We start from the raw sequence: 24,835 nt of genomic DNA on the forward strand, positions 1-24,835 counted from the left end.
ATTTCAAACGCAGTTATGTGCCGTGTCATGCATATGCGCTCCTTTTGCTGTGGGGTACATCTTTATTTGATAGCGACAGCTTATCGCGTTTCATTTCTAGCGAAGGGCACTCTTAAACCGTGGGATCGTCCACTGTACTGCTGTACCTAGACATGTGTGGTTATACCATATTATAAGTAATCACAACATGCTGTCGACCAAATAAGGGATACAGGCGGGTTTCTATCTGTCAGGAAGAGACGGGCCAGCCTGTTATTTTGACCTCTTTGTGCAGCTGGTTCAAATAAGTGTGCAGTCATTGTTCTTCTGGTAACGATCCGCTGTTTTCGCTCATGTCAAATCCTGTTGTCCCCCGTATAATGTCCCGGGTGTCCCGTTTATTTGGTGGGACATCCCTGGCCGAGATCGCCGTATATTTCCATAGAATAGCGTTTGTGCATCAGGTTTCCGCGCATCCGCAATTAGCCGAGACCCTAAAATATCAGGGGCCATGAGACTAGACGAAGGCTTGCGAAAGTAAATGTTTTAGTTTAAAAAAATAAACCGTATGGAGTTAGCAGCCCCGAACTCCGTTAAAAGTATCCCTCCCCTGCAATTTCTGCACCTTGTGGCGGTTTGTGTGCGAGGTGTGTGTGGCGTGACATTCTATCCCTTAGGGCTGTAATGCGAGGATATTGCTTGTTGAAGTTGTATGTGCTGGTTAGGATTACGGCGACAAAGTTCAACGTTTAAACGTGTGATCTGCTTGGGAGGGGTCATGGGTATGTACCGCAGACCAACCTGCACGCCGTTTGCGTCAAGCAGACGTGATAATTAAAAGGCTAAGGAACAATTCGTTGATGGCCCCATATACATATAGCATTAATATTTGGTAAGTGTGTATAATGCGCATCAGACACATACATAATATGCATGTAATAATTTTAATTGTTAAGTACGATGACTGCAGCGTCCTTCTGGTTGATTTTCAAGATTCTCATAACCCTTAGCTTTTGGTATGGGGGAGTAGGTGTGTTCAACGGTGACATTTCCGACGATGTTGGTTATTTATATAAGACGTGTATGGCTGATGTTCGCGATTAGTCAGCCCTTTTTCTGCGTTGCATTGCACATTATAATCAACCGGCGTCTGCATTGGCTGAATCTTTGATCATAACCCCGGTTGCCCCATGCAGTGGTGATCCGGGCTGTGGATTTCATTCAGCAGCGGCGACAGTTGTGTATATTAGAGGTTGAGTCTTTTTCTGCAGTGGAGTTTCGGGGGGGGAGGGGGGATGCTGAGAGAATGGGGGTCAGTGGTTGGACAAGTCTGCACTGGCAAAAACTTGCTGCCCGGAGTGTTTCGGTATTGCTGGTGAGCAGGTGCACCGAAACACCGAGAGGACTGTACCCCGAGAGCGGGGAGGTCGATCCCGCAAGTCCCGCTACGGGCCATGCAAGGGGCGGGGGGCTTGTTTCTTTGAGCTGACCTTAAAACACTAGGGACATCCCTCCACCCGTGTCAGCACTATGTGTATCCATGTTTGCAAAACGTGCTCTATTTATAGGAAATGAAAGGCATTTTTAATCACGGTTGACGTGAGTTTGCCGGCGGATACCGTGATAGTTTCGGTGCTGACACATTGGTTTTCATTTGCGCTGTCTTGCATTTCTTATTACTGTATCCTTTCCCGCGATTGACAGAAATACAAACACGGAAAGAATGTTAAATGATACAATGTTGGCCTTTTTTTATTCGAACGATTTTGAAAAAAAAAAACTCCCAAACTTGAGCTGAGTGCGGTTTTGGGCATGTGAGTTGAAATATGCTTGTTATGGGAGTGATTTGGCACAAGGCTTAGAAACATAATGTTCTTGAGTTGTGCTATAAAATAAATTGTCTTCTAGTATAACCCGGCTGCAACTATCCCCATACTGGGATGTAAATAGAGCACTATTCAGATTGCTCTCGAAATCCCCTTTAAAATCCCTTTTGCTTTATAGAACATTAGACGGTACTGTTTGTCTCAAAAATGGATCGTCAAATTTACAAAGAGCAATAAAAAAACGGAGACAACTTACTGTTGTCACGATATATGTGTCGGTTGTGTCTATGCGATCTTAAAGTATAAGACATCAAATTAATCTTTATCCAGGATTAAGAAAAAAATTCACAAGTCTCTGTAAAGATGAGCCTGTTCTATGGGCAGTTAAACTTTGTCTTGAACACTTTTGCCAAGGGAACCACCCCCCCCCCCCCCCATGCACACATCAGAGACCCCTTCTTCTAAAAGCTGCCGTTTTCATTTCTGCTTTGTCTTCGTACAGGAAGTCTGCCCCCTACCTGCTCTCTGTAGCCCACCCCTCAGGGACCCCCCCCCCCAAAAAAAAAACCTATGCACTGGGGGGGATAGGAAATGAAGGGGCGGGGCTTATAAAGGATGTGGACGACTCTTGCCTTTGCTTGGCGGGCTGTTTTTTTTTTTTATTTTTTTTTTTAACAAGACAGTTCGGCTCGGCTGCTCTCGCGTCTGCAGATTTCAGAACAACGCGGTGTGGCTCTTGCAGCTGGCACAGGTGTTAAACAGATAAGCGTAGTAGCAGGGGAGACATGCACCCCAGAGACCTGATATCGACCTGCACAGGGGCAGCGGCTGCTAAGAAAGGTCTCTGTCACCTGAGCTAAATATCTATCCTGTTAGTTTTCCCTTGCAAGACGGGGCCTAACGCTTGTCATGTGCTGAAACAGTGGATTGGCAGCACACACCAAGAGCTTAACTGCATCGTAATCGGCCCACACGATTGGCTGAGTGCTGCTTTTCTCCTGCCACGATCCGGCCCTGCTCTCTAAGAGCCTGCCCTCGGGCTCCGAGAGCCGCTCGAGTTCCCGCTGGAGAGCCCAGGAAGAGTGCTTCACGGGAAAAGGACTCTCCCTCCCTGCGGCTGAAGTGCCTCCTTCCGAGAGCAGGTCGCTCCTCAGTTTGACCTCTAGACCTTTTGGGAGCAGGGGCTGCATTTGACGGGGATTCAGTCGTAGTTATTGCCCCTTTTTTGGCCCAAGCCGGGTCTTTTGCCGTCCTGGGCATTTCGGTGGTCTCGTCACTCTCCCAGTCACCCCTGATGTGTCTTTTATGAGATCAGAAGTCCAGGATGGCTTACTAGATGTTTGGACTGGTCCCAGTCTTGGATGAATGCCTGTCTGTTTCTCAATAGTTGACCGTGCTTGATTAAATGTAATGACTGGCAGACATTTCCAGAAACGCATCCAATTGTGGATTCAGGCCTATTGGATTTTTTTTTTTTTTTGTGTGAATTTCTTCAAATATTGAAACTCCCAACATGCTGGGTCGCAGAGGTTTATTTTTTGGAGTGTCGGCACTTTTCTTTTGTTTGTAGAGCCTAAAAAAAGTTCTTTGATGGAGAAAGGCAATGCGGCTTCGTTCGCCTGTTTTGTTCACATTTCTGGCTGCGAGGGCAGCTTGCGGCTGGCAGAGCACATGGCGTCCTGCCCCCATGGCGTTCTGCCCCCATGGCGTCCTGCCCCCATGGCGTCTCTTGGTTTATGATCCCAGGGCTTCTCATGAAGATGTAACAGACCCGGCACAGATGATAACGCATCTTTCTCTGCGCGTCACCCCGGTCTGCTCCTTGGGGGGGGCACAGTGCTTCGCAGAGTGCTATTGTGGCTGCTTCTATTTTTAGATGTCGCTCTTCCTACGCATTTTCGGAGCTGTTTGTTAAATAAGAAGGAAAAAAAAAATCAAATGACGCTCAGAGGGAGACAGGAGGAGATGGAGGGAGTGAGGGAGGGAAAATAGAGAAAGAGAAGACTGTCTCTAAACAGGCAAGTGGTTTGGCAGCCCCTAGGGGCCTTGTAATCACCATTGATGAACAAAAGCCAGCCCCAAAAAGCCCCCAGAGTCGGCCTCTCTCTTTCTCCGTGTCTCTCTCTTCTTTTTTTTTTTGTTCCTGTGTTTTTATTCCTGTAAGGGGTCCGTCTGTTTAGTGTGCTTGTCTGGGTGAATTGTGCGGGGTTAGGTTACAGCAGCAGAGTACATTCCCTGGATTGTGTTTTCATGGTCATCGGAGAGGACTAGGCCCACACATTACAATCATTGGTTCCCTTTAGTGTTGCGGAGAGATGAGGATGCGCCGTGTGGCTCTGGGTATTGTGTTATCCAAGTGTCAGGCTGAAGACAATACCGCTAAGCTGTAGGTGCTCTCCTGGAAACCAATTTAATAAAGGTGAGACAGGGAGGAACTTGCTGGTGTTGGGTTTCTTAGTTGTTCTGGTCTCCACGAGTTTGCGTTAATTGTCTTCAGAAGTTGAGTGCATCTTTTGCGGATTCCGGAATAATCTGCCTCGCAGCTCAATTAGCATTTAAATCTGTAACGTTTATTTTTTTCTGCGGAAATTCAAGGGTAAGATGAAGCCGGCAGCTTCTTTAGCCCAGAACCTGAAGCCTTTAACCATTTTGTTTTGACCAGCAGGTTGTTCGCAACTGGAGAATATGAACGTAGACCATTAGCTAGTCCTGTTGGTGGATTGGCTCCCTGAAAATTGGAAATCCTTGCTGAAAAGTTCATTAGGTGAGGTGTTGTATTTGTACTTATCATTTAGGTTTGTCCCCTTTGGCTCGGTAATGTTGTGTTTCAGTCTGTTCAATTCCAAGCATGAATTATGCCACCACGAGGTTTAAGGCTTGGTGTCCCCGTGACTATCAGTTTCAATCCTTAGGTCTATTTATAATAAGGCCTGAAAAGTCCCTCTCTCTTTTCTGCATCTTGTGCCTAGAGGAGGGGTGGAGGGAGTGTGGGATCGCGGCAGCTGTGACAGATTACCGAATCCTCGCGCACGCTGGTGGCCACGGGATAGTGGTGCGTGCATGATGGTGGTGCGTGTCAGCAGAGCTGTGCGAGGGCCGCTGGTGGGCGTGGCCACCGGGCTCATATGTTGTAGCTATTGATGCCTAGAACGGGCCAGCCAATCATGCCAAGGCAAGCCTGATCACCATGGGGACGTGTCTGTTACCGTGTGTCAGTGCCGCTCCCCCCCCCTTCCTTTGTGGTGCCGCTGCAGTTGGCACATGGAATGGCCCCCCTACAGCTTCCCGTCTTGCAGGTTCTACGGTCTCGAGAGTACCCCCTACTGCTCGTCGCTATTTCACCCGATCCACCCTGGGCGAACAGGCATGTACCGGCTTGGTATGGGTTCTCGTCGTCTTGTCGCGTGTTTGCTCATACTTATGTGCTGACGCCCCTTTCCACCTCCCCCAACCCCCCTACAGCTGCTCTCTCTATCCTCTCCAGTGCTGCTTCCTCTCTTGTGCCATTAACAGATACAGGATGTAGTTTTGCAACACTTTTCGTTGAAAAACCAAAAAAAAAAAACAGATTCATTTGCTCCGTTGACTTGACTGGTGTTGACCAGTTTGCTACAACAATTAACAAATATTAAGTTGCCAAAGAATAAAGGTCAGGTGGCACAAACAAAGTATTATATTTGCCAGTTATTTCCCCCCCAAGTGAAAAGTAAAGTAAATTAATAAAAACACTATTTAAGTGTATACAACTCATCAAATAATGCTATTTCCTATTTGTTTTTCGCATTCATGACTATTAGTATTAATTACGGTTGTGCCTCATTGCAAATCAAACAGGCAGTCTGCTTGGACACCTGCACAAACCATTGTGCTTTATCTCAGGCTTATGCATACAATTTCAAAAACAAAGAGTTTATCGTATTTCAGTGTTTTTATAGTCTGTATCACCTGACATGCAAACAATGAAAAATCTGTCCATGGGTTGATAATGATAATTTTGTCAATATTTAAATTAGATCTACTGACACTTTTTTTGCACCGAGAAGATCACTTGGGTTCTGTTTATGACGTAACATCTGGTTCACTGTTTTCTACAATGACTTGTAAACAAAAGCTCCCCTTTCCTGGTTGTGTCGCCTGACATTTGAGGTAATAAACATTTGTCTGCAAATTTACATCTGTTACCTTAATGGTTTTAAACAACAGTATTTTGCAGCTCTTTCTAGTTTTAAAGATTTCGTACGTAGAATTATGCCAAGCTATATTACATGTTTAAATAATTAATAATACTATATTATGATACAATAAATTTAAATGATTAAATTAGTTAAATACCAAGTTTAATAGTTTTCTTACTCTTCTCATTTGTTCGGACAGTTGTCCCCACCTGACATTTTTGGGTTTTGAAATCCAAAAATGTTGATAGTATATATGTGAATGTACTGAAAAATATATAAAAATTAAAGTGGTTTTGTAGAGTAATGTTAGGAATGATATGTTTTTATTAAAGAATTAAAAAAAAATATATATTCTTGAACGATTATGTGAATTCATCCCCCCCCCCCCATCAGCCAAAATAACCTGTAATAAACCATTTTCTTCCTTGCAGCAAGTGTCAGTCAGTTATTAGGTTAACGATCTCTGACTGAAAAGTCATTCTAATAATGCCCAGTTAACAGAGTCCTAATTAATGTGAGCTCATTTTGAATATTAGCTTTCTTCCCAGTGTTAGTAAGGTATGGGGCGAGTGTGAGTCTGCCAGGGAGGGGTTTCAGTCATCATTCCTGCGTTACTGTTGCTCCAAAGCAGCCGGTCTTGCCGCAATTCGCATGCTACACTTTCATCACTTCTTATATTAATGGTTAATTGTCTTCTCCAATTAAAGGGCGTCGCTGCCTTGTTTGGGCTCCTGTGTCACGAAACTGAAATGTGATTCACGTGTATAAAGTGAAGCTTCGGACTGGTGTCTCATTATAACCCGCAAACGTGTCCTAACTTGTGCTCCTTAACCTGTAGTTAAAACCTCGCTCTGCAGGCTGTCTGATTTTTGCTTGGTTTGTTTGTTTGATTTATTTGTTTGCTTGGTTTGTTTACTTGGTTTGTTTGCAAAAAAAAAAAAAACATGTCTTGTGTTATTGGTGGCCTCCATTTCTCTCCCTCTCTTCCACTCCCTTCCGTGTCCTGCTGTTATATCATATAAAATGTTGAACTCGGAGCTTAATTCGGTTTTAATGAACCTCTGCGAGGTGTTGACTGTTTTCTGTGGTGCGTGCGCCAGGTGGGACCGACCCCGAGCGCATTTGTATAAAGGGCATGAAACCATGGGACGGTGCTGGGCAGCTCAAGGCCAGAGGATTTGCCGGATACTTACCTGTCGGCGTGCTTCAGTGACCGGGAAGGGCGGGTAGGGGGGTCACGTGTCTCACTAACGCACACAAACGCGAGAGTGCATATACAGACCTGAAGAATAGGTCTGCTGGCTTCAAAGGCCCCCGTGTTCCATTAAGCAGAGCTGCTGAAACCCAATTGTTATTATTTAGGTACATTACAAGACTTTCACAGACTTGATCCGCTTAATCTGCTTAATCAGCCTAAGCGGGCCGCCACGGTTCAGGAATGGGTCAGTGTGTAGCTCCCGTGAAGTGATTCCTCTGCCTTCCGCATCAATGTGAAGGAACTGGTGTTGATCTTCTGGCACCCCAGAAGTTTGGGAACAAGATATGGCTTTGGCAACCAGTCAGTGAAACTTTTTGACCATACACGATACATTCCACAGTTTTTTTTTTTTCTCCCCAGAATGCACTGAGAGGTTAAATACTTGTGAGTGGTTCCCATTAAAGGCTATTTAAAGAAGGATCCATTTTTTTGTACCCACTTGTCCTACGCAGAGCCATGGGGGTTCAGAGCCCATAAGGCAGGGAATAACCTGGGATGGGGCACCAAACTGTCACAGGGCAAATATATGGAAAATCTGGAATCTCCGTTTAACCTTACCCCCCCCCCCCCCATGAATCACCACCTTATAGTGGAGGGGTTTGAATGCCTCTATGATGTAGGGGCAGTCGGCTCTGTTGTGGGGTTCCAAAGAAATAAAATAGGTCTGCCTTCCTGTAGGCCCACCACCTGCAGGGGGCGCCATGGGGGTCGGATGCAAGGTAGATTGGGGAGGTGTTTGTGGCCACGTCCAACCAGGCGGAGACTCCGGGGCAGTCACAGGACATACTGGTGAGATCATATCTCTCGGCTGGCCTGGAACGCCTTGGAATTTCCCTGGAGGAGGTGGCTGGTGAGATGGGAAGTCTGGGCATCCCTGCTTAGACTGTTGCCCCAGATAAGCAGCAGATATTGGATGGATGGATGGATGGATGGATGGATGGATGGATGGATGGGATTTAACCTTAGCATGTTTTTGACTGTTGGGGCGGGGGAACTGGAGTCCTAGGAGGAAACGTCACAATGACACCGGGAGAACATGGAGCTGGGTCAGAGACTCGGAACACTGCTCCTAGAGTTGTGAGGCAGTGCTAATCACTGCACCGTCCCTTTAACGAAACACTTTTATTGTATATAGGCTTAAACAAATGTATAAGTTTTAAGCATATGGTTTGTACAACACCCTGCTGATAGCTGGTTATGTTAACTTGATAAATAAATTCATGAAGCAATTATTGCATATGCTAAACAGGAATGCCTTCAAGCTGGAAATGTATCTGTAGACTTAAAATATTGATGATCCCTAAAAAGGGGTAAATTCATTTGAGACATATTAGTCATGTAAATTTATTTTAGGCGTAATTTCCATGTATCTCTGTCATTAGCAGATGCATAAAAAGATTGCACTCAAAAATGTGTGTCATAGTTTCCACAAGTTTGGAAGAAAAGTAAGCCGTAAATTTCGGTAAGCGGCAGTACTGAGTCGGTCCGTTGGAGCTGTGTCGCGGCCTGAGGGCGCCTCATAGCGCCACAGAATGTTCTAATGTCGTCCGAATCCAGCCAGCGATCTCGGCGTCTTTCGTTTGGCTCTTGCTCCCCCCAGTCGGCTGGCTTTTCTTGCCGGGGTGGGCGGTGGTTTCCCACGTGCTGCCATCGTCGGATTCTGCGTATTAATGGCAGGCGGGCTTGTGGTAGATCTCACGGGTTTGTGCGAAGTGGAACGTGTATCGAAAATGCCGATTAGTCTTCGCTAACATAAGCCGTACTGTAGCTCTGGATAAAAGCGGCTTCTAATTAAATGTATACATGTATAAATTATTTAACAGCACCGGGAGAGTGTTCCACATAATGAAATGTCGGCATTTATCTCTATCTCCTTTATCGCCGTCATTGCGTCTTAAATGAATAGGTCTTTGTAAACATTTGTTTGGTATTTTACCCATTTTTGTTGAACGTGGGGGTTAGAAAACTGACTGAAAGTGATGATATGAATATGATGTAAGTCTGCGAATGACTGTGTAATTTGCATAGTATGATTTAACGTGATGTTTCTGGGTCTCCCACCGGTTTAGGTTTAGTTTGTTTAGTTAGGTTAGTTTACAGGTATCTGTATGTTTTTCACTTGCTAAATATGGAGATATATTGTACAATCTTGGTTGTGTGAATAGGACTGCAGGCTTGTTCCCACAAGGAGGCACACAGAGCTACTGTGGCGGCAGGCACAATAAGATTGATCTGTCAGGTGACCAATGACGTTTGACGAATTTTTCTGCCCATTCTAAACTGTCCAATCACTGACCCATACACTAAAAGTGGGCGGTGCCTCCTGAGGCACTGAAGGAGCCGTTGTCTATAATAAAACTTCTCTTGAGATCATGATTAAAGAAGGACCATTAGAAGTATGTTTTATACATGAGGGCAGAAAATTATATTTAGGATTTCAGTTGAAAGCTCTGCAGCGTTCCTTAATTCTTCATTCTCACACTGGGGTGTGGAATGTAGGCCAGGGTGTCAGCCAGTGAAATCGGCTGTTTATTTTGCTCGCGTGGTACTTTCTGGAAATGTGCACCTCTGTGTTAAAGGGGAAAGGTTTGCATTCTGACCACTCGCGTCAAATCGAGACTGGAATGAGCGATGGGGGGAAATGGGGTTTGGTGTTAGGGGGCGGCGAATGGCAGGAGAATTCTGATCTCTGAGTAAATAGACCACTCAAGGTTGGCGTGCCACTTTACTTGTCATTTGCTTTTACCAGAAACAGTGGAATTAATTTTTGCCCAGAGGTGAGGCACGGCAGGCCAAAAGGTCAAAAGGTTCCACCAGGCCAAAAGTGAAAGGGCCGTAGACGTTGTTTTGCCACCTAACAAGGTTGAGTGACCCATCTGTGCCTGTCGTGTCATTTTATCAGCTTTGTTCTCTATCGCTGTGCGTGGGGTCCCTGCGTCTCAATTGTTCCGCTCCACTGCTTGGTGCCACTCTCTGCTCATGCCGAAAGATGGCAGATGTAACATCACGGAAAAGTCTGCCGTTAGCAGCCGAAGAAAGTGTCTGTCCACATTCTGGTCACGATTCGGAGAATCGGTCCCGTGAGCCGACGAGTCGCAGGAGGGCCTGGGTGTGAACGTTTCTCTGAGAGAGCTTTCACCGCGAACACATGTGGTCTTATGTGTTTCTAGTTTATCGGTTAATCATTGTTCATGACAGCGGGGGGGTGGGGGTTGCCGTGTTTACACTGCTCTCATGGATGTTTGCCGTAGCTCGCTGGGCTAAGCGGTGGTGGGCCTTGGTCTGGTGACGGTTGGGGATCCGTCCCGCAGCCTGAGGGGCCCTGAGAACTCCTCCGTCTTCCTGGGGCCCGTCCCGATCCAATGCTCCCTTCGCGCGTCCTCCATTACACCACCATCATCAGCTTCACACATGGCTGCAGTGGGTGTTGGTTTCAGTCTGTTGATTAAAAGTTGCACGTCGCTAAGTGGATACGACGTGTTGCGTTCCGAGCCTGTGCCCGTATTGAATAAGTCCTGCCCGAATGCGACTTCGGTTTGACCCGAAGGTCACATATACATATAAACACTGAAATTTACAGTGTTGTCCAATGAACTGAGCTCCTGAGATTTTTATCCGCTCTCATTGGCTCCAGCAACATTTACTTAAATACATACATACATTGTTCGTTTGATTCTGAGATAAGAGAGGTGGAGAATCACAGGTTTGGCAGCCTGAGATCCCACAGGCACTGTTGGGATGGAAGGGGGGGGGGCTTACTTTTCTTTAAGTAAAACTACATGTGATACAGTGACAATGTTTCAGTTCTTTTCTCGCTGATTTTCCGCTTCTGAAAGGTTTTGGGACATCAAAACCTTTCTGGGCACAGAAACAAATCTAGGGGCCGGGTTGAAATGGAAAGATTGGCTCTTTGGTCAATTGTTGTTACTCAGGGATGATTTGTAAGTGAAACATATGTCTTGTTTAGTCCATTGGATGCTCGTCTGTGAGCCTTTGAATAAATGCGACGGCTGCGGTGTGGTGTGTCGCATAAAGGGGCTTAATGTAGACAGTGGTCCCAGTTGGGTCTGGGTTCTGTTAGCACCTTGTAGGTGACACAGGTTGGGACCTTACAACGGCTCCAGGACTCGGAGTTGTCCACTTGCCAACGAGGTATTTTATCCCCCCCCCCCCCCACACACTTTCTGCAGCCCCCTCCCTGACCGCTGTAATGGCCTGACTGGTGAATTCAGGACAGGTGAAAGATGCTGATAGTGATGAAACTGGAGAGTGCCTCCATCAGCTGTTTAGACGGCCATGCTACGGTGCTTGTATATTGTTGGGGGGGGGGGGTGTTTGCCATGTTCTTGACTGGTTAAGAGGCTTGGTTCCTGCTATAAGGTTCGTGGGCCTAGTTAAGAGGACTTAATGACTGCTGGAGCTTCACTCAGGGTATTAAGAAGTATTTGATACACAGATACCGGGTTCCCTGCCCATCAGCATAGGCTTCTCCTGCCCCAGGGAGGTTAGAGTCCTTCAAAGTTGGTTTGATGTATGCAAATGAGTAAGCAAGCGCGGGGAATTCTTGCAACATACAACAGTCTCTTCCGGAAGCTCCCATTCCGATCGGAGGGGCAGCAATGCTCGAAGGCCTGGCCGGACTGGGCTCCAGTTACATAAACGCGGGTGTCCTTGTAGCCTGTGGTTTCACCTCTGTTGTTTCTAAGAGTCTTCGAAGGGTTACTCCAGTTCGAGATGCTCCTTAGTGGCGGAAGCTTCTGTCAAATCGATGACGCTTATGCTGTGGCGAAAGACCTCGCGATCATTTGACCGGATTAGTCATATCTGTCCTAGACCCCCCCCCCCCCCTTCTCTCGGGGTGGAACGGCATGGCCTGGTCACATGGGCCACCCCATCCCCTATATGGCAGCTGGGGCCCCTGTCGATAGGGGCGGGGCTTCACGTCGGCGAGACCCACACAGCCATAGCTCAGAACGTCTTTTTGTTAGCGATAGCAGACAGCCCTGCTGTTTCAGGCATGTAGGCTACAGGAGCCAATGGGCCTTTAAGAGTGATCACTCGTTTCAGGAAATCCCCATGTGGTTTAGCGTCATTCTTCAGAATGACCCCCCCGACAAGCATTGTGCTCCAACTTGCTTTCTCTCTCTCTCCCTGACCTGCTCCATCACCCTGTTGTGTGTGTGTGTGTGTGTGTGTGTGTGTGGTGTTTGTACACACACACACACACACATGGATATATAATGTGATGATTTCTTTTTCCCCTTCGCCCTCTGGTGCTAAAAATAGCCCCTTTTGTTACGTAAACAAAAAAAAGACGGCCTTTTTGAATATTTTCCACATTAATTATGACATTCCAGCAAGCGCCACCGAGGAGGTTTTTTGAATCTGTTCTGTTTGGTCTCAGGGGGGGGGGGGCGGGGGAGGTCTTGGTCCTGGCTCTGACCTGGTTTGACCTGGAGCAGAACGGTGCAGCTTCTGCAACTTAACCCTCGTTTCGGTTCCACATTTGCAGGGAGAACAAAAATGGGCGTCCGTTCATTCAAAAAAAAAAAAGAAAAGAACAAGCTTCAATAGTTTCCATCTATATGGTGTGTTTTTTTTTTCCTTCCCTCTGTTGTTTGACATCCATTTTTGTCCCCACCCCCCCAGCACTCGAGTTCTGTGATGTGTTCTGTGATGTGTTCTCGGCAAAGGGATCCCATTTGTCGATGCTATGGCCTTCAATTGTTTGGGGTTGTGGTCTGACGATGCTGGAACAGGCTGACCGGGGGTCTCCGAGTGCTACAAAGCAGAATGTGCCCCGAATGCTGAGGAAGTCCCTAAGAGCCCCTCTTTTTTATTATTATTAATTATAATAATAATAATAATAATCGATACTTTATTGATCCCCGTAGGGAAATTGTCTTTACGCCTCCCACAACTTGCTCTTTTTCGTAGAGTAAGTTGTTTCTGCGAAGGGCTGCCACCCTTAGCGGCGCCCAGGGAGCTGGGGGTTAAGGGTCTTGCTCAAGGACCCGCAGTCTGAGGCCTGGGTTTGAACCTGCGACCTTCTGATTACAGGCACACAGAGCCGCACGCTGGCCCGTATGGGAGGTGAATCTGAGTCCCCAGGTCACAGAGCTAAGATAAGACTCCTCTAGTTTCCATATCCCAGAGCTATGCCCCCCCCCCCTCCCCGAGTGGGGTCCAAAGGCTTTCTGTCGACTCTGCTTGTCTTTTGCCATGGTGCCTGTCACCCATCGTGAGAACATGACGTGCTGCCAGGGGCCCGCGATGACGGGGAACGTTACGCAGGTCGTAGTTGCTTCCCCGCTTAGCTGGCACTACTTTATTGTCATTGTTCTTTAATAAAACCGCACTGGGCCAAGGTAGTTCTGGTTAATTATGCTGAGGTGCAGCCACACCCCCGCTGCCTGGAATCGGCGTGTTAGTCTTTTGTCCGTAACCACCTCGCTACCTGGAATAATAAAGATTTAAATTAGTTTAGCTCGTTGGTAGGTTGCCGCGTGCCAGTTTTCGAAGTCCAGGCCGAAGCAGACATGGTCCAGTGAAGGAACTAAACTGAACTCTTTGCACCCCCCTCCCTTGTTTTGGCCCTCTGTGTTTGTGGGGAGCTCGGGAATGGACCCCCATCGTGTCAAGTCCCACTTGGGGGTGGCGACCAAGGCGTTCATGAGTGTGTGTGTGTGTGTGTGTGTGTGTGTGTCTTACCTGGGAAATGGCCTGTTCGGTTCACGCCTTAGTGTAGGTGCTGAAGTCACAAGCACCCCAGCCGGTGTTGAGAATATTTCTGTTTAGCCACTGGCCCACCCCCACCCCCCCCAAAAACAACCCAGCACCCTCACCTGTTCACAGGAGCTCTGTGTAACAGAGCCAGCAGATGAGGAGAATGATAAAAGACACCGAATCCAGGAGCACTTTAGCAGAACGAAGGTTGCCCTTGTCTGGTGCAAACCAACACCCTCTTGTTTTGAGGTTTATTCATAGCCCTTGTGTACATAATATCAGTCCCCAGGGCATGCTGGGAAGGAGGTCTCCATTCAGGTGTTGAAAGTGCAAGCTCAGACTTAATGAACCTCACCAGGTCCTGCTGTTTCAGTGCAACCCCCCCCCAACACCCCCCTCCCTCTGGAATCTATTAGCATATTAAGGAGGAATAAGAGAAAGATGTGCTCCCCCCAAAACCAGATTACAGAAGAAAGAACTAATGTGATGTTTTTCTCATGCTTGCTGAGCACCTCCTCCTATTTTCCTCTGTCTTATGTGTTTGGGGAGGGGGGGCCGCTTTGTGTGGATTATGTTAGTGTGATTATTCAGTCCACAGTGTCTGCTCACTGGTCACCAAGCCTGACCGTCACTACAACCTGTTTTTCCCTTAAATTAGCTATGTCCTTTTTGCCTCTTGTGAATTAAATTTGATATTAAGAAGATGCCCTGTGCCTCCCCCCCCACCACCTGAGAAATATCACACCTTAACTTGTGGGACGGGCGGACCGCCCTGTTGTAATCCAAACCCTAAAATCTCGGCCGCCATCGAACTGTAGGATGATGGCCAGCTTTGCCAGACCTACCGCTCCAAGTACCGGGGGAGAGTGAAGAGGAGTGGAATTTTCCGAAGGCAGTCAGGTCACTGTCAAGTTGATTTGGAACCCATGACCTCAGCTCGCTCCCATTCAGGATTGGGAACTGTCTCCACGACGACCTGTCACAGGGTGGACCAAACCTGCTACAGGGCATCTGGGAGGGCCGGGTCCTTCCTCAGGTCTCATCCTGTAAAGGACTGAGGTGTTCCTGTTGTCCCCTAGAGATGATTTGGGCGTTTCTTATGGATGCTGATGTCATTTTAGGGAAAATTCACAAGAAGGACAGAATTTAATTAACAGCGGTGGCATTAGCGTAGGTGAGGTCGTGTAGATGAAAATAATAGTACAAGCAATTTAATGAGTTTTTGATTTCTGGGAATCGTTTACTTGTAGGTCTTTTGCCTTGAGTGAGTAGACAGATGGGGGTTTGGAAACAGCATGTGACCCTGGAGGGGAGTGGTTAGTTTAACCTCACTGTGAACTGTGTGCTCGGTAGCCCTGTGATGTCACTAAGCCCCACCCCCTTCCCCCATCCATGGCCAGAGCACTCTGATGACACTTGGTTGCCATGGCAGCGTTACGGACGCCCCCAAGAGAAGGGTAACTCGCTGTTCTCCTCCATATAATAACAGCTATTTATAGACAGCCCTGTTTGCCGGAGGGGAAGGCAAAGACATGGGGGGCGGGGGGGGGGGTTTGAAAATCCAGCCTGATTCTTTACTCTGTGAGCCACAAATTCCACATGTTTATTTATTTAATTAGCAGTCTCAGTTTGTTAATTGTTTTTTTGGCCTATTTAATTTCTGAATTTGAGGGCAGTGGATGGGTGGGGGGTAGGTGGCCTTGTTTGTGGTTAAGTTTGGACCCCCTCCACGCATGTCTTAAATGTAACAAGACAATCCCAGGGGCGTTATCTGGACAGCTGTGCAGATTTCAAGGAAATTTTTTATTTTTTTTTTACACGCCTTTTTCTGTGTTGGAGATAGGTCTGCCCCGTGCTGGGCGGGTGGACCTGCTTGGGGTGATGAGGGTGTGCGGTATTCTCGGAAACATACTGGAAAACCGGGAAGGGAGACGTATGTCCGTGACCAGTGGTGGTGCAGAGGACTGGCATGGTTTCAGAATTACGGAGACAACACGTCTCCCACGTACAGAATGGATCAGGCCAAGGCTGGTGGCGACGGCCATGTCTTTCATTGTTTGCTTTTTATTTCTGTTTCTGTGTACCCTCCACTATAGCATGAAGACAACCCCAAGGCTGAGCAGGTCCACACCAGCCGTGACGTTGGGCTGGGAGGGGGGGGCACTTATCATATGATTGACAGACTATGGTCAGCCAGCCATTGGAGCCATCGCAGCAAAGGGCCTTTCTCTAGTGCCCACCTGCGGCATCGGTTTGCCAGCCCCAGGATTCGATCCAGCAACCTTACGATCACAGCCATGGAATTTGAACCCAGTGAGCCACACGCTTGCACCATGCTGGCTTGTATAGGGTGACCAGATAATCCATGTCAGGGAGGAGATACTTGACGTTTTACACTTTTTTGTTTGGCTAAATAGTTATGTTCTTTTGTCTTGGTGCTTAAGTGAAATCCAGGTCTTTTTGATTGAAATGGTAGTTTACAAATGCTGTCCTAGATCATAGTGTCATCCCTGACATGGGTTATCTGATAACTCCAGGCTTGAAGGTCTTTGCCGAACAGCTTTCCCACATGTTCTGTGGGAACATACACACTGTTCTCATCAAACAACCGCTAGTTACTTGTCTATGTTTACAAATTGCTTATCTAGTTTATCAGACTTATGGAAGCTAAGCTTGCTGAGCTGATCTGTTTCACTTTCGTTCTTTCGATCTTTTATTTAGAACCTGTAGGCTTCTGCCTCTATGAAATTACATTGACCCACTTTTTATATGGTATCTGTACAGTTCTATAAAATAGTATATTGTATATTGTACCATAAATGGTGTCCGTTTTTGAATCGTTTATTACATTTTTTAATCAATCAATAAAATAATTAAAAAATGGTTTGTGTTTTTATTCATTTCACTGTAGTGGCCCATCTTGTGGCTTACATTGTCCACCCATAGTGCATTGCAGCTGTGCGGGGGAGGGGGGGGGGGAATTCCTCAACGAACAGCGGAGGTTGTTCCTTTCGCTGACGGGTTCGCGCGCTACACCCTGAGTGTTCTGTGGAAGAGGCTTTGCTGTGAAATGCCAGCGGCTTTCGGCACGTCTCCCGAGCGTCAAGCAGGCCTGCAATTGTCTTGCTTACCTGCCGTTTTTTTAAGGCTGGGTTTTTTTTTTATATAACGGGGGGGGGCTGATCATTCTCTCTTGGCTGAAGGTGCAAATCTCACCAGACATTTGGGTGAAAGTTCAAGCTGTAAATGACTGTTAGACACTTTGAACATTAGCTGGTTTTTAAGTGTTTCGTGGTAAGTATCTGCAACTGATTTTGCTGAACGAGATCAGCTTGCCCCTTCTGCTCCTGACCTTGGGGAACTTGGTCCCTCTCCCCGCTTTGCTCTAATTTGTTTGAGCGATTGGTTTCACATTCAGTTGTTCTTGGCCACACTGTAACTGTCCAGATTCCTGAGTTTGTCATAACTGAAATTCTCACTCTGTCTGTCCAAGTCTGGTTCAGAATCCCCAGAGCGTGCAAAGCACTGTAGGCCTCAGAGCCGAAAACCTCACTCCTATCTGCTAACTGATCCCCCCCCCCCCCCCCCATTTCTGTTTTGTGACATGTCGCCGCCTGCAGGTGAAACTGATGAAGTACATCAGCAAGCAGCTGCAGTGTAAACGGAAAGTGCCAGACAGCGAGAGACCCCAGGGTCTGGAGAGCTACCCCCGGCTGATGGATTGGCTGCGGACTGTCAACCTGCGACCTGAGGTCATAGAGGTACGGCTGGGGGGGGGGGGGTCTGGGCAGATCAGTGGCTTACTGGTGCAGAGACAGTAGAATTTGTAGCATGGCGGATGAGTCATCATGAGGTCAAAGGTCACCTATCAGTAAGCCAGTGGGCCTGTAAGGGTGTCAACAGGTGCTGGGTGGTTGGTTGGGGGTTCTAACCCCGTACCCATGGCCTCTGCGATGCTCTGCCAGACTTCCCTGGCTCTTCTGACCTCCACAAAGGAATTCCGACTTCACTGACAAAGCTTGTCTTTGTGCTAACAGACTTTATGCTAACCATCTTGTCCTCTGTCCATTGCATTGTCTATGGCAAATGTTCATAGGCTTTATTTGTACTGGAGTTTCAATTCTGTTTACCAAATATTCATACTTGTCTAAGGAGAGTTTTTCTAAGCAGAGAAAAGTCTAATCTTGCCTATAGGTGGCTGTTGTACTGTACAAACGTGAATGAGGCTGCAGCTCATCCTGTGATGGTTTTCATTTAAAAATTGTATCATTTGGACGTAAAATCCGTCTGTTGTTTAATGGGCTGCAGTGGCTCTTTAATTACTGGTTTGCTAGTAGCGCTGGTGAAAGTGTGACGATAACTTTTAAAGGGCTTCTTTTAACACCCAGTACACTGGTAGGAGTTCTGTAACACTGACTCACGCTGCTCTCTGCCTTACTGACAGCAACCGGTCTTTCTGGGATTACAAAACCAGCGTGACAGTTTGACGGGGCCTGTGCCAACCTCCTGCTGGAGGCATATATCAGTAACGTTTACATTAGTGATATGCACATGGAGCAGGGATCCTGAAATGGCCAGTTCAGGTTCCCACAAGGGTTTTCGCTCCTGGACCTTGGTATCAGTTGAGGATCTACCCTGCAGCAGTCAAACATCAATCTGTATATTTGGGCCCGTTGTGTGTTTTGTTGGATTAAAGTGGTGATACAGCAATTTAGTAATTGTAATGTCGAAGGCTCTTTGAGGTCCTCTCTACAGACAGTCTAATTATGGTGAGCATTGGCCGATTCCCTTGGGACGGGAGAGGGGGGGTAATTCGGAGCTGCTTCCCAGCACAGGAAATGACTGTGTGGAAAGCTGGGTATTTGTGTGGCTCTGACTGAGTCACGGGAGGAGTTGTCCCCTGCCCCCCACCCCTTCAAGTCCCTCTGCCGGTTACCGTTCAGCCATTATTCCAGTTTGACTTTACCGTTTTCCCCGTGCGTGTAAACCATGAGCCATTCACACCGTAAACCTTTTGAGGCGACGCGGTCGTGCTTTTTCGGTGTGTCGGAACACGAGCGCGTTTTGGAAGGAGCGACGATGTTTATCATCATATAAGCGGCTGCGTTTCCACTCTTAGACGCGTCTAAAAGTCTGAAAGTGCCTTTGTGGGCCCCTGCTGATCTCACCCCACCTTCGTGGTTTCTTGGGTCAGCTCTGTGGGGAGGGAGGGGTGGATTGAGCTGAATGAGAAAGGCTCAGGTGGGGAAGCGGCATGGGAACCAAGAGGGGACCGACCCCGGGGCAGGACGGGCGGGGTGGACGGAAGGTAAGAGAGGGAGAGACTGCAGGAATCTGGTAAGAGAGGGATGTGGGTGGGGTGCAAGCGGGGTCACCACCGTCATTATTGTCTTATGTTTTACGGCAGCACTTCGTGTTAATGGAACGTTGTCAAAGGGGCGTGGTGTAGGCGCTAATGCGTCCCAATGCATCACCCCTCCCCAGACTAACAGGAGTGATGTCCCTTTAGCTGATGCATTAACGCGTGAAGGTGAAAGGGAGAAGATGAATGCAGCAGATCTTCTTACAGCATTGCATCCATGTTTATTCAATATTCCGAAGTACCTCCCATATTCTGTTTGCACCCACCGAGCGGTTTGACTTTGGGTGCATTGTCCCCCCCCCAATCTTATTCCACAGCGTGGTCACATTCCTCATGCTCGAGGCCACTCCCCCAACCCGGCAGTGCTTCTGTTCCGAGAGAATTTGTCAAGTCAGCCTGACTCCTAAACCCCTCCCCCACAAACCCCACCATTTTTACACCCCCCACCCCCACCCAAGTGAGCAGGCCCATCCGTCACCCATCTCAACCCCTTTTTGGTCACGTGACCTCCGTGGGCTTCTCTCCCTTGCTGGTCCAGACGTGTTGTGGTTCCTCCCTGTGCCAGCTGACGCACCCCCCCATCGCAGTTCAAAGCGGTGCATGCAATGCGTGTCCGTGACTCGGCGGCATCGTGGCACTATAAGCAGCAATAGCATGTTTTAATCTTTTGAATTGTTTACGGTGCAGGCAGTTAAGAATGTGCTAGGTGCAGACAGGACGGGGCCATTCCTGGCCTTAGGATTTAATTTATACGTCCCATTTATTTCCATAAGCTGTGACCCTAAGTGGACACAGGCTCATAGATTGGGGTGTGGCCATCTGGCCCTCATTAGCGTTCATTTTCACATCGTAGCTACATTTACATTAATTCATCTATCTGACGCTTTTGTCCAAAGCGACTTGCAGTAGAAGGAAGGCTTACAGTTGTATGTGTGCTCTGTGGGATTTGAACCTACAACCTTTGTGTTGTTGAGTTACAGGGGCTACAGCAGTATTTTTGTGTCTGTGGCTCTCTACCTCGTATCTGACTGGTGTGTCACTGAGGATGACTGAAACTGCACTGAACCCGCCCTCCACCTCCGTGACTAATGCCCCCCTTACATCAGGCCACGTTTCCCAAGCTGAGAATCTCAAGTGCCGCGGACTGGATTGTTCCCGATACTTGTGAGCTGGGTGCTTTGTGGGCCAGACTTGTCAGGAACAAACTAGATTCATGACTTTCTTTCTTTTTCATTACATTTTGTTTCGTAAGAAAGGAAGAGGGTGAGCTCAGCAGTGCTGTGAATGGTGGCGGGCTAGGTCAGGTCACACCAGCACCGGCAAGATGACGGCACAACAGTCCTGCCAAGTCCACAAGCTGTGTGTGTGTGCAGGGGCAGAGAAGAGGAGGAAAGGGGAGGGGCCAGCTGCCGGGGGGGGCGGGGCAGAGGGAAGGGCTGTGTCTGTGTGTGTGTGTGGAACCAGGAAAGCAGCCTTCACAGCTCGACTGCGACTGGGAGCAAGGAGCACGACGGCTGCATCTGCAGGACATGCGAGAGCCGGTCACGTCATTTGTGTCAGCAGCGCCTTGATGGTATGTAAGCGATCGCGCGGCCCGGCGGTGGCGGTGGCAGCGGTAGCTCTGTTGGCTTCCCGCCACCTCTTTCTCTCTCACCGCGACTTTTTTTTCCCGTTTGGGGCTTGCCGTCCTGCACCGCATGGCTTTTCAGCGCGTCACGTAAATAACTCCGGTGCTGCAAGGTGGGACACTGACTTTTTAAATTATTATTTTTTTCCTTCTCCCCGCTTCTCAATGGGAGCACGGAAGCCATTGTGTTGATTTCCCCCCCCCCCCCCCCCACCTCCGCCACCCCGGCATGGCTGTTAGCGTTTACTGCATGCCTGAGACTCGCCCAGTGTGGCAGGGTGTGTATGTCTATATTTGTGTGTGTGTGTTGGTGTAAGTTATAGTGTGATCTTGGCTGTCACACACTGTCAGACGGTTTCATTTTGCATGGCTGACTTTTCCAGCCTGTATATAAAGTTTTTTGTTTGTTTGCTTGTTTGTTTATTTGTTGGCTGTTTCGTTTGCTGGATGGGTTATTGGCGGTACTTGCGACGTTGGTGTAAATATTCCTCCCTTGGCTCCTCAACACCCTCCCTTGCTTGTTCAGCCTTATTAGTTGGGACATGTCCTGTGGTATCGGTATGTGTCAGCCATTTTACGCTGTCAGTTTGGTTCTAACCTGTCTCTGAACCCCCACCCCCTAACGCCTGCATCCACGCCCCCCCCCCCCCCCCCCCCCACACACACACACGTGAGTCCACCAGGGTACGCTGGTACGAGTTGGGAACCGCACTTCAAACGTTTGCGTCTGAGACGAGCATACGTGTGCGTGCAAGCTTGTGTGTGTGTGTGTGTGTGTGTGTGTGTGTGTGTGTGTGTGTGTGTGTGTGTGTGTGTGTGTGTGTGTGTGTGTGTGTGTGAGAGGGAGGGAGGTGTGGACAAGACGTTTGTGCATCAGCTCTGCCCCGCATGTGTCGCCGTCCATCACGGCCCACCGCGTCCTCTGGCTCCACGTTGTCCAGACACAGCCTTTTCGAGAGTGGGGGTGGGGAGGGGGTCTCGTGGTCAGACGCTTCTGCCGTTGGTTCGATGATTCGAGAGTCAGTTTGCGCCGCTCGTCACTCTGCCAGGACGCTGATTCTCTTGTGCCGGGTTTCTCTCTCACTCCGGTTTCCCTTCAGACTAAGTGGTGCCCCAGGTAGCAGAACAGAATAGTCAGCTGGTACCTGGAGACGGAGCCGCTGGCGCACATGCCGCCTCTGTGGTGCCGGGATGCGTGCCGGGTGGGAGTTAGGGGGAAAACGCACCCTTTGGGGACTGGGAGTTTGTCTGGGCCGGCGGAGGGTGTGCCCCCCTTGTTAGCTCGGTTCCTGTAATAAAGTCTGATGGCATGGGCCTTTATCAGGGTTTTATCGCCACTGGTCCCCCCTCACCCACCCACCCTGGTTATAAATAAAACTACGTCATTGGCTGGCCAGTCAGCAGATATCTGAGCGGTATCAGATGCAGCGTGTGCGTGTGAAGCAGCCGCGAGCGTCTTGGGCAGCTGCCCCTCTCGTCCCCGGCTCGGCACACCCCCCCCCCCCCCCGTCGGTGCCTGTGAAGTTATGCTGCTGGCTGCACCCCCACCCCCCCTCCTGCCAACCCCACGTTATGCGGCAGCTTAACCAGGACTATTTTTAGCTCCCTCACAAAAGGGATTTCCAGAAAAACCAGAGAGACAATAACAGTGTCTAGGAGTGTGCCAACTGCCCCCCCCCCAGCCCGGTATGTATCTCCATGTTCCTCCACCCCCCCCCCCTTCCAAATCCAACCTTTTTTGTTTCCCCTGGAGTATCTCCCGGCAAGTGTCCACAGCGATTGGCCTGCTTCACTAAAAGCAGTTTCTTCATTATGTATGAATGTGTTATTTTTATGTGACTTTGTAGGCCTGCTTTGTTTGAAGCCAGCGGAGTGGATTATGGTCCTACACCAGTGCTTTTGCCGTGGACTTTCGGTAGGTACTCATACTGGCAATTCCGGCAAACTCCTGCTTCGCTGGGAGCCGGAAGAAGCCGTGGAGACCTGACTCTGTTTCTTAGTCGAGCGCGATCTCCATTTGGCTTTCGTCATTATCATTCATTCCCCTAACCCCGCAGCTGTTTAGCTTGTGGGTTTAAATAAGTGGTCTTTGCAGTAGGGGAAAGGAAGAGAGAGAGGGAGGGCACCCATGAAAGAAGGTTCTGCATGTGGCCAAGATGGTATGCATTTATTGCTTCTGTCCCCACTGTGACCCTGGATGACTAGCTTTCATTATGCTGATTCTCACCCAGTTATAGCTCTGGATATATGGATTCGCCAGAGCTGGTGGCAAAGCATGCTGGGAATTTGGGCAGAGCGATGTGATGTAGACGAGCCATCTGGGCCGGGATAGCGATGGACGGTCTGGCGTCGCCCTCCAGCCGGCAGCATCTTGCGCGGCGTCGGCGGCCTGGAACAGCGTCGCCGGCTGGTCCAGCGGGCTGAATAACTGGGTCATGCATTAAATTTGTGGTTGTGTGTGTGGGGGTGGAGGGGCAGGGGTGACCAGTGTCTCCACTCCAAACCTCCTTTTCATGGCCAGTGAGGATGGCGACCCCCTGGGTGTGAATTCCAGGAAGCGCACAGCAGCGAGACGTCACCCCCCCCCCCCCACCCCATGATGACACATAACTGTTCCAACTGGCTTTTTTCGTTCTGAACCTGTTGCTGACATGCCAAGTTTATGACTCGGTGTGTTTCTTGTGAAATATTAATATGTCATATTGTTACATTATTAATAAGATTATTATGGTTACATTGTTGGCGGCGGTGTGGTGGCTGGGGGAGGGATCGCTGCTGCCACTCACCGGCAGGTTCGGGGGCCGTAACCCCCCTCTGCGCACGCGTGCGGCGTTTCTGTGTCCTGGGTCAGGTGGGCTTCCCCCAGATACACAGGATTCCCCCAAAGACGCTCTGTTAACCGGTGTCCCTGATGTGCCTGTGTGTTGCTGAGTATGGAGGGGGGGGTGGGGAGGGGTTGCGTGAGTGACGGAGGGTGAAGGTGTTTCCCTGCCTTGTGCCAGCATGCCTCAGCACGTCTATGGGTCCTTGAGCAAGGCCTGTAACCCCCCAGCTCCCTGGGCGCCCCAACAGGTGGTTGCCCTTTGCGAACAGCAAACTCTACAAACAGCAAGTTGAGGGAGACGTAAAGACAATTTCCCCATGGAAAAGTATCTTTAAAGTATCTATTATTATTATTATTATTATTATTATTATTATTATTATTATTATTAATAAAATTACAATTACAGTTACAGTACTTAAATACATTACTGCAGGGATAGTGGTGGTGCTGATGAGTGCTTTGTGGGCCAGAGAGAGGAAGAAACCAATCGCAGTCAGGTTGTATAACTGTAAATCTCCTGTTTAAGTCATGTTTTCCTCATTTCCTCAGTGCTCCAATGGCCGGTTTAGGGCGTCCCGCTGAAGTGGCTGCTCCTTTGCCGCTTCCCTTCCCCCGTCATGCTGATGTAATTTCTTGCTGCTCAGTGCTGGGTGTTGAAGCGGCCCAGCTGGTCTGGGTCGGGCTGAGCTGGGCGTACCTGTGCTGACTCGCTGTCATCATAGCTCTCTGCATATGAACTATGCGCGAATAACAACAACAGCTTCCATTGTGTATTTGATAGATGATTCTTAAAAATAAACGCTCTGGAAAAGATTTATGGACATAAGTGCGAAGTTTTGGGGATGTTTCCTGTCTTTGGGGGGGTGGAGGCCGGACAGGTAGCATTGGTGCGCCTCCCTTACTCAACGTGTAGCTGGGATCCAAGTTCTCCCCAGTGCTCTGATGCACTTCCCCAATCCAAACGCATTCCCTTCCCAGTTTTCATGCTTGCATGTGAATATCAGACTTCAGGTCTTCTTCATTTTGCTCAAATAAGTAACGTTTAAAAGGAAAGTGGC

General features: G+C 48.6%; 1 protein-coding gene and 1 long non-coding RNA gene across 6 annotated transcripts in view; both read left to right on the forward strand.

The window, feature by feature from the left end:
• ksr1b (kinase suppressor of ras 1b) overlaps positions 1–24,835 on the forward strand; it is a 34,981-nt gene that overhangs the window by 564 nt on the left and 9,582 nt on the right. For 4 of the 5 annotated variants that reach the window (XM_049001499.1, XM_049001497.1, XM_049001500.1 and 1 more), the window contains exon 3: positions 17,585–17,725. In XM_049001499.1, the coding sequence (XP_048857456.1) occupies positions 17,585–17,725 (141 nt within the window). Of the gene's footprint in view, positions 1–17,584; positions 17,726–20,760; positions 20,900–24,835 lie in introns of those variants that run through there. The other variant, XM_049001501.1, reaches the window with a different exon arrangement.
• LOC125724992 (uncharacterized) lies at positions 21,617–24,222 on the forward strand. The gene is made up of 2 exons (XR_007387275.1): positions 21,617–22,868; positions 23,185–24,222. It is a non-coding gene; the product is annotated as an uncharacterized LOC125724992 (long non-coding RNA).

The sequence above is a fragment of the Brienomyrus brachyistius genome, unplaced genomic scaffold (assembly GCF_023856365.1).
Source record: "Brienomyrus brachyistius isolate T26 unplaced genomic scaffold, BBRACH_0.4 scaffold59, whole genome shotgun sequence".
NCBI classification, from domain to species: Eukaryota; Metazoa; Chordata; class Actinopteri; order Osteoglossiformes; family Mormyridae; genus Brienomyrus; species Brienomyrus brachyistius.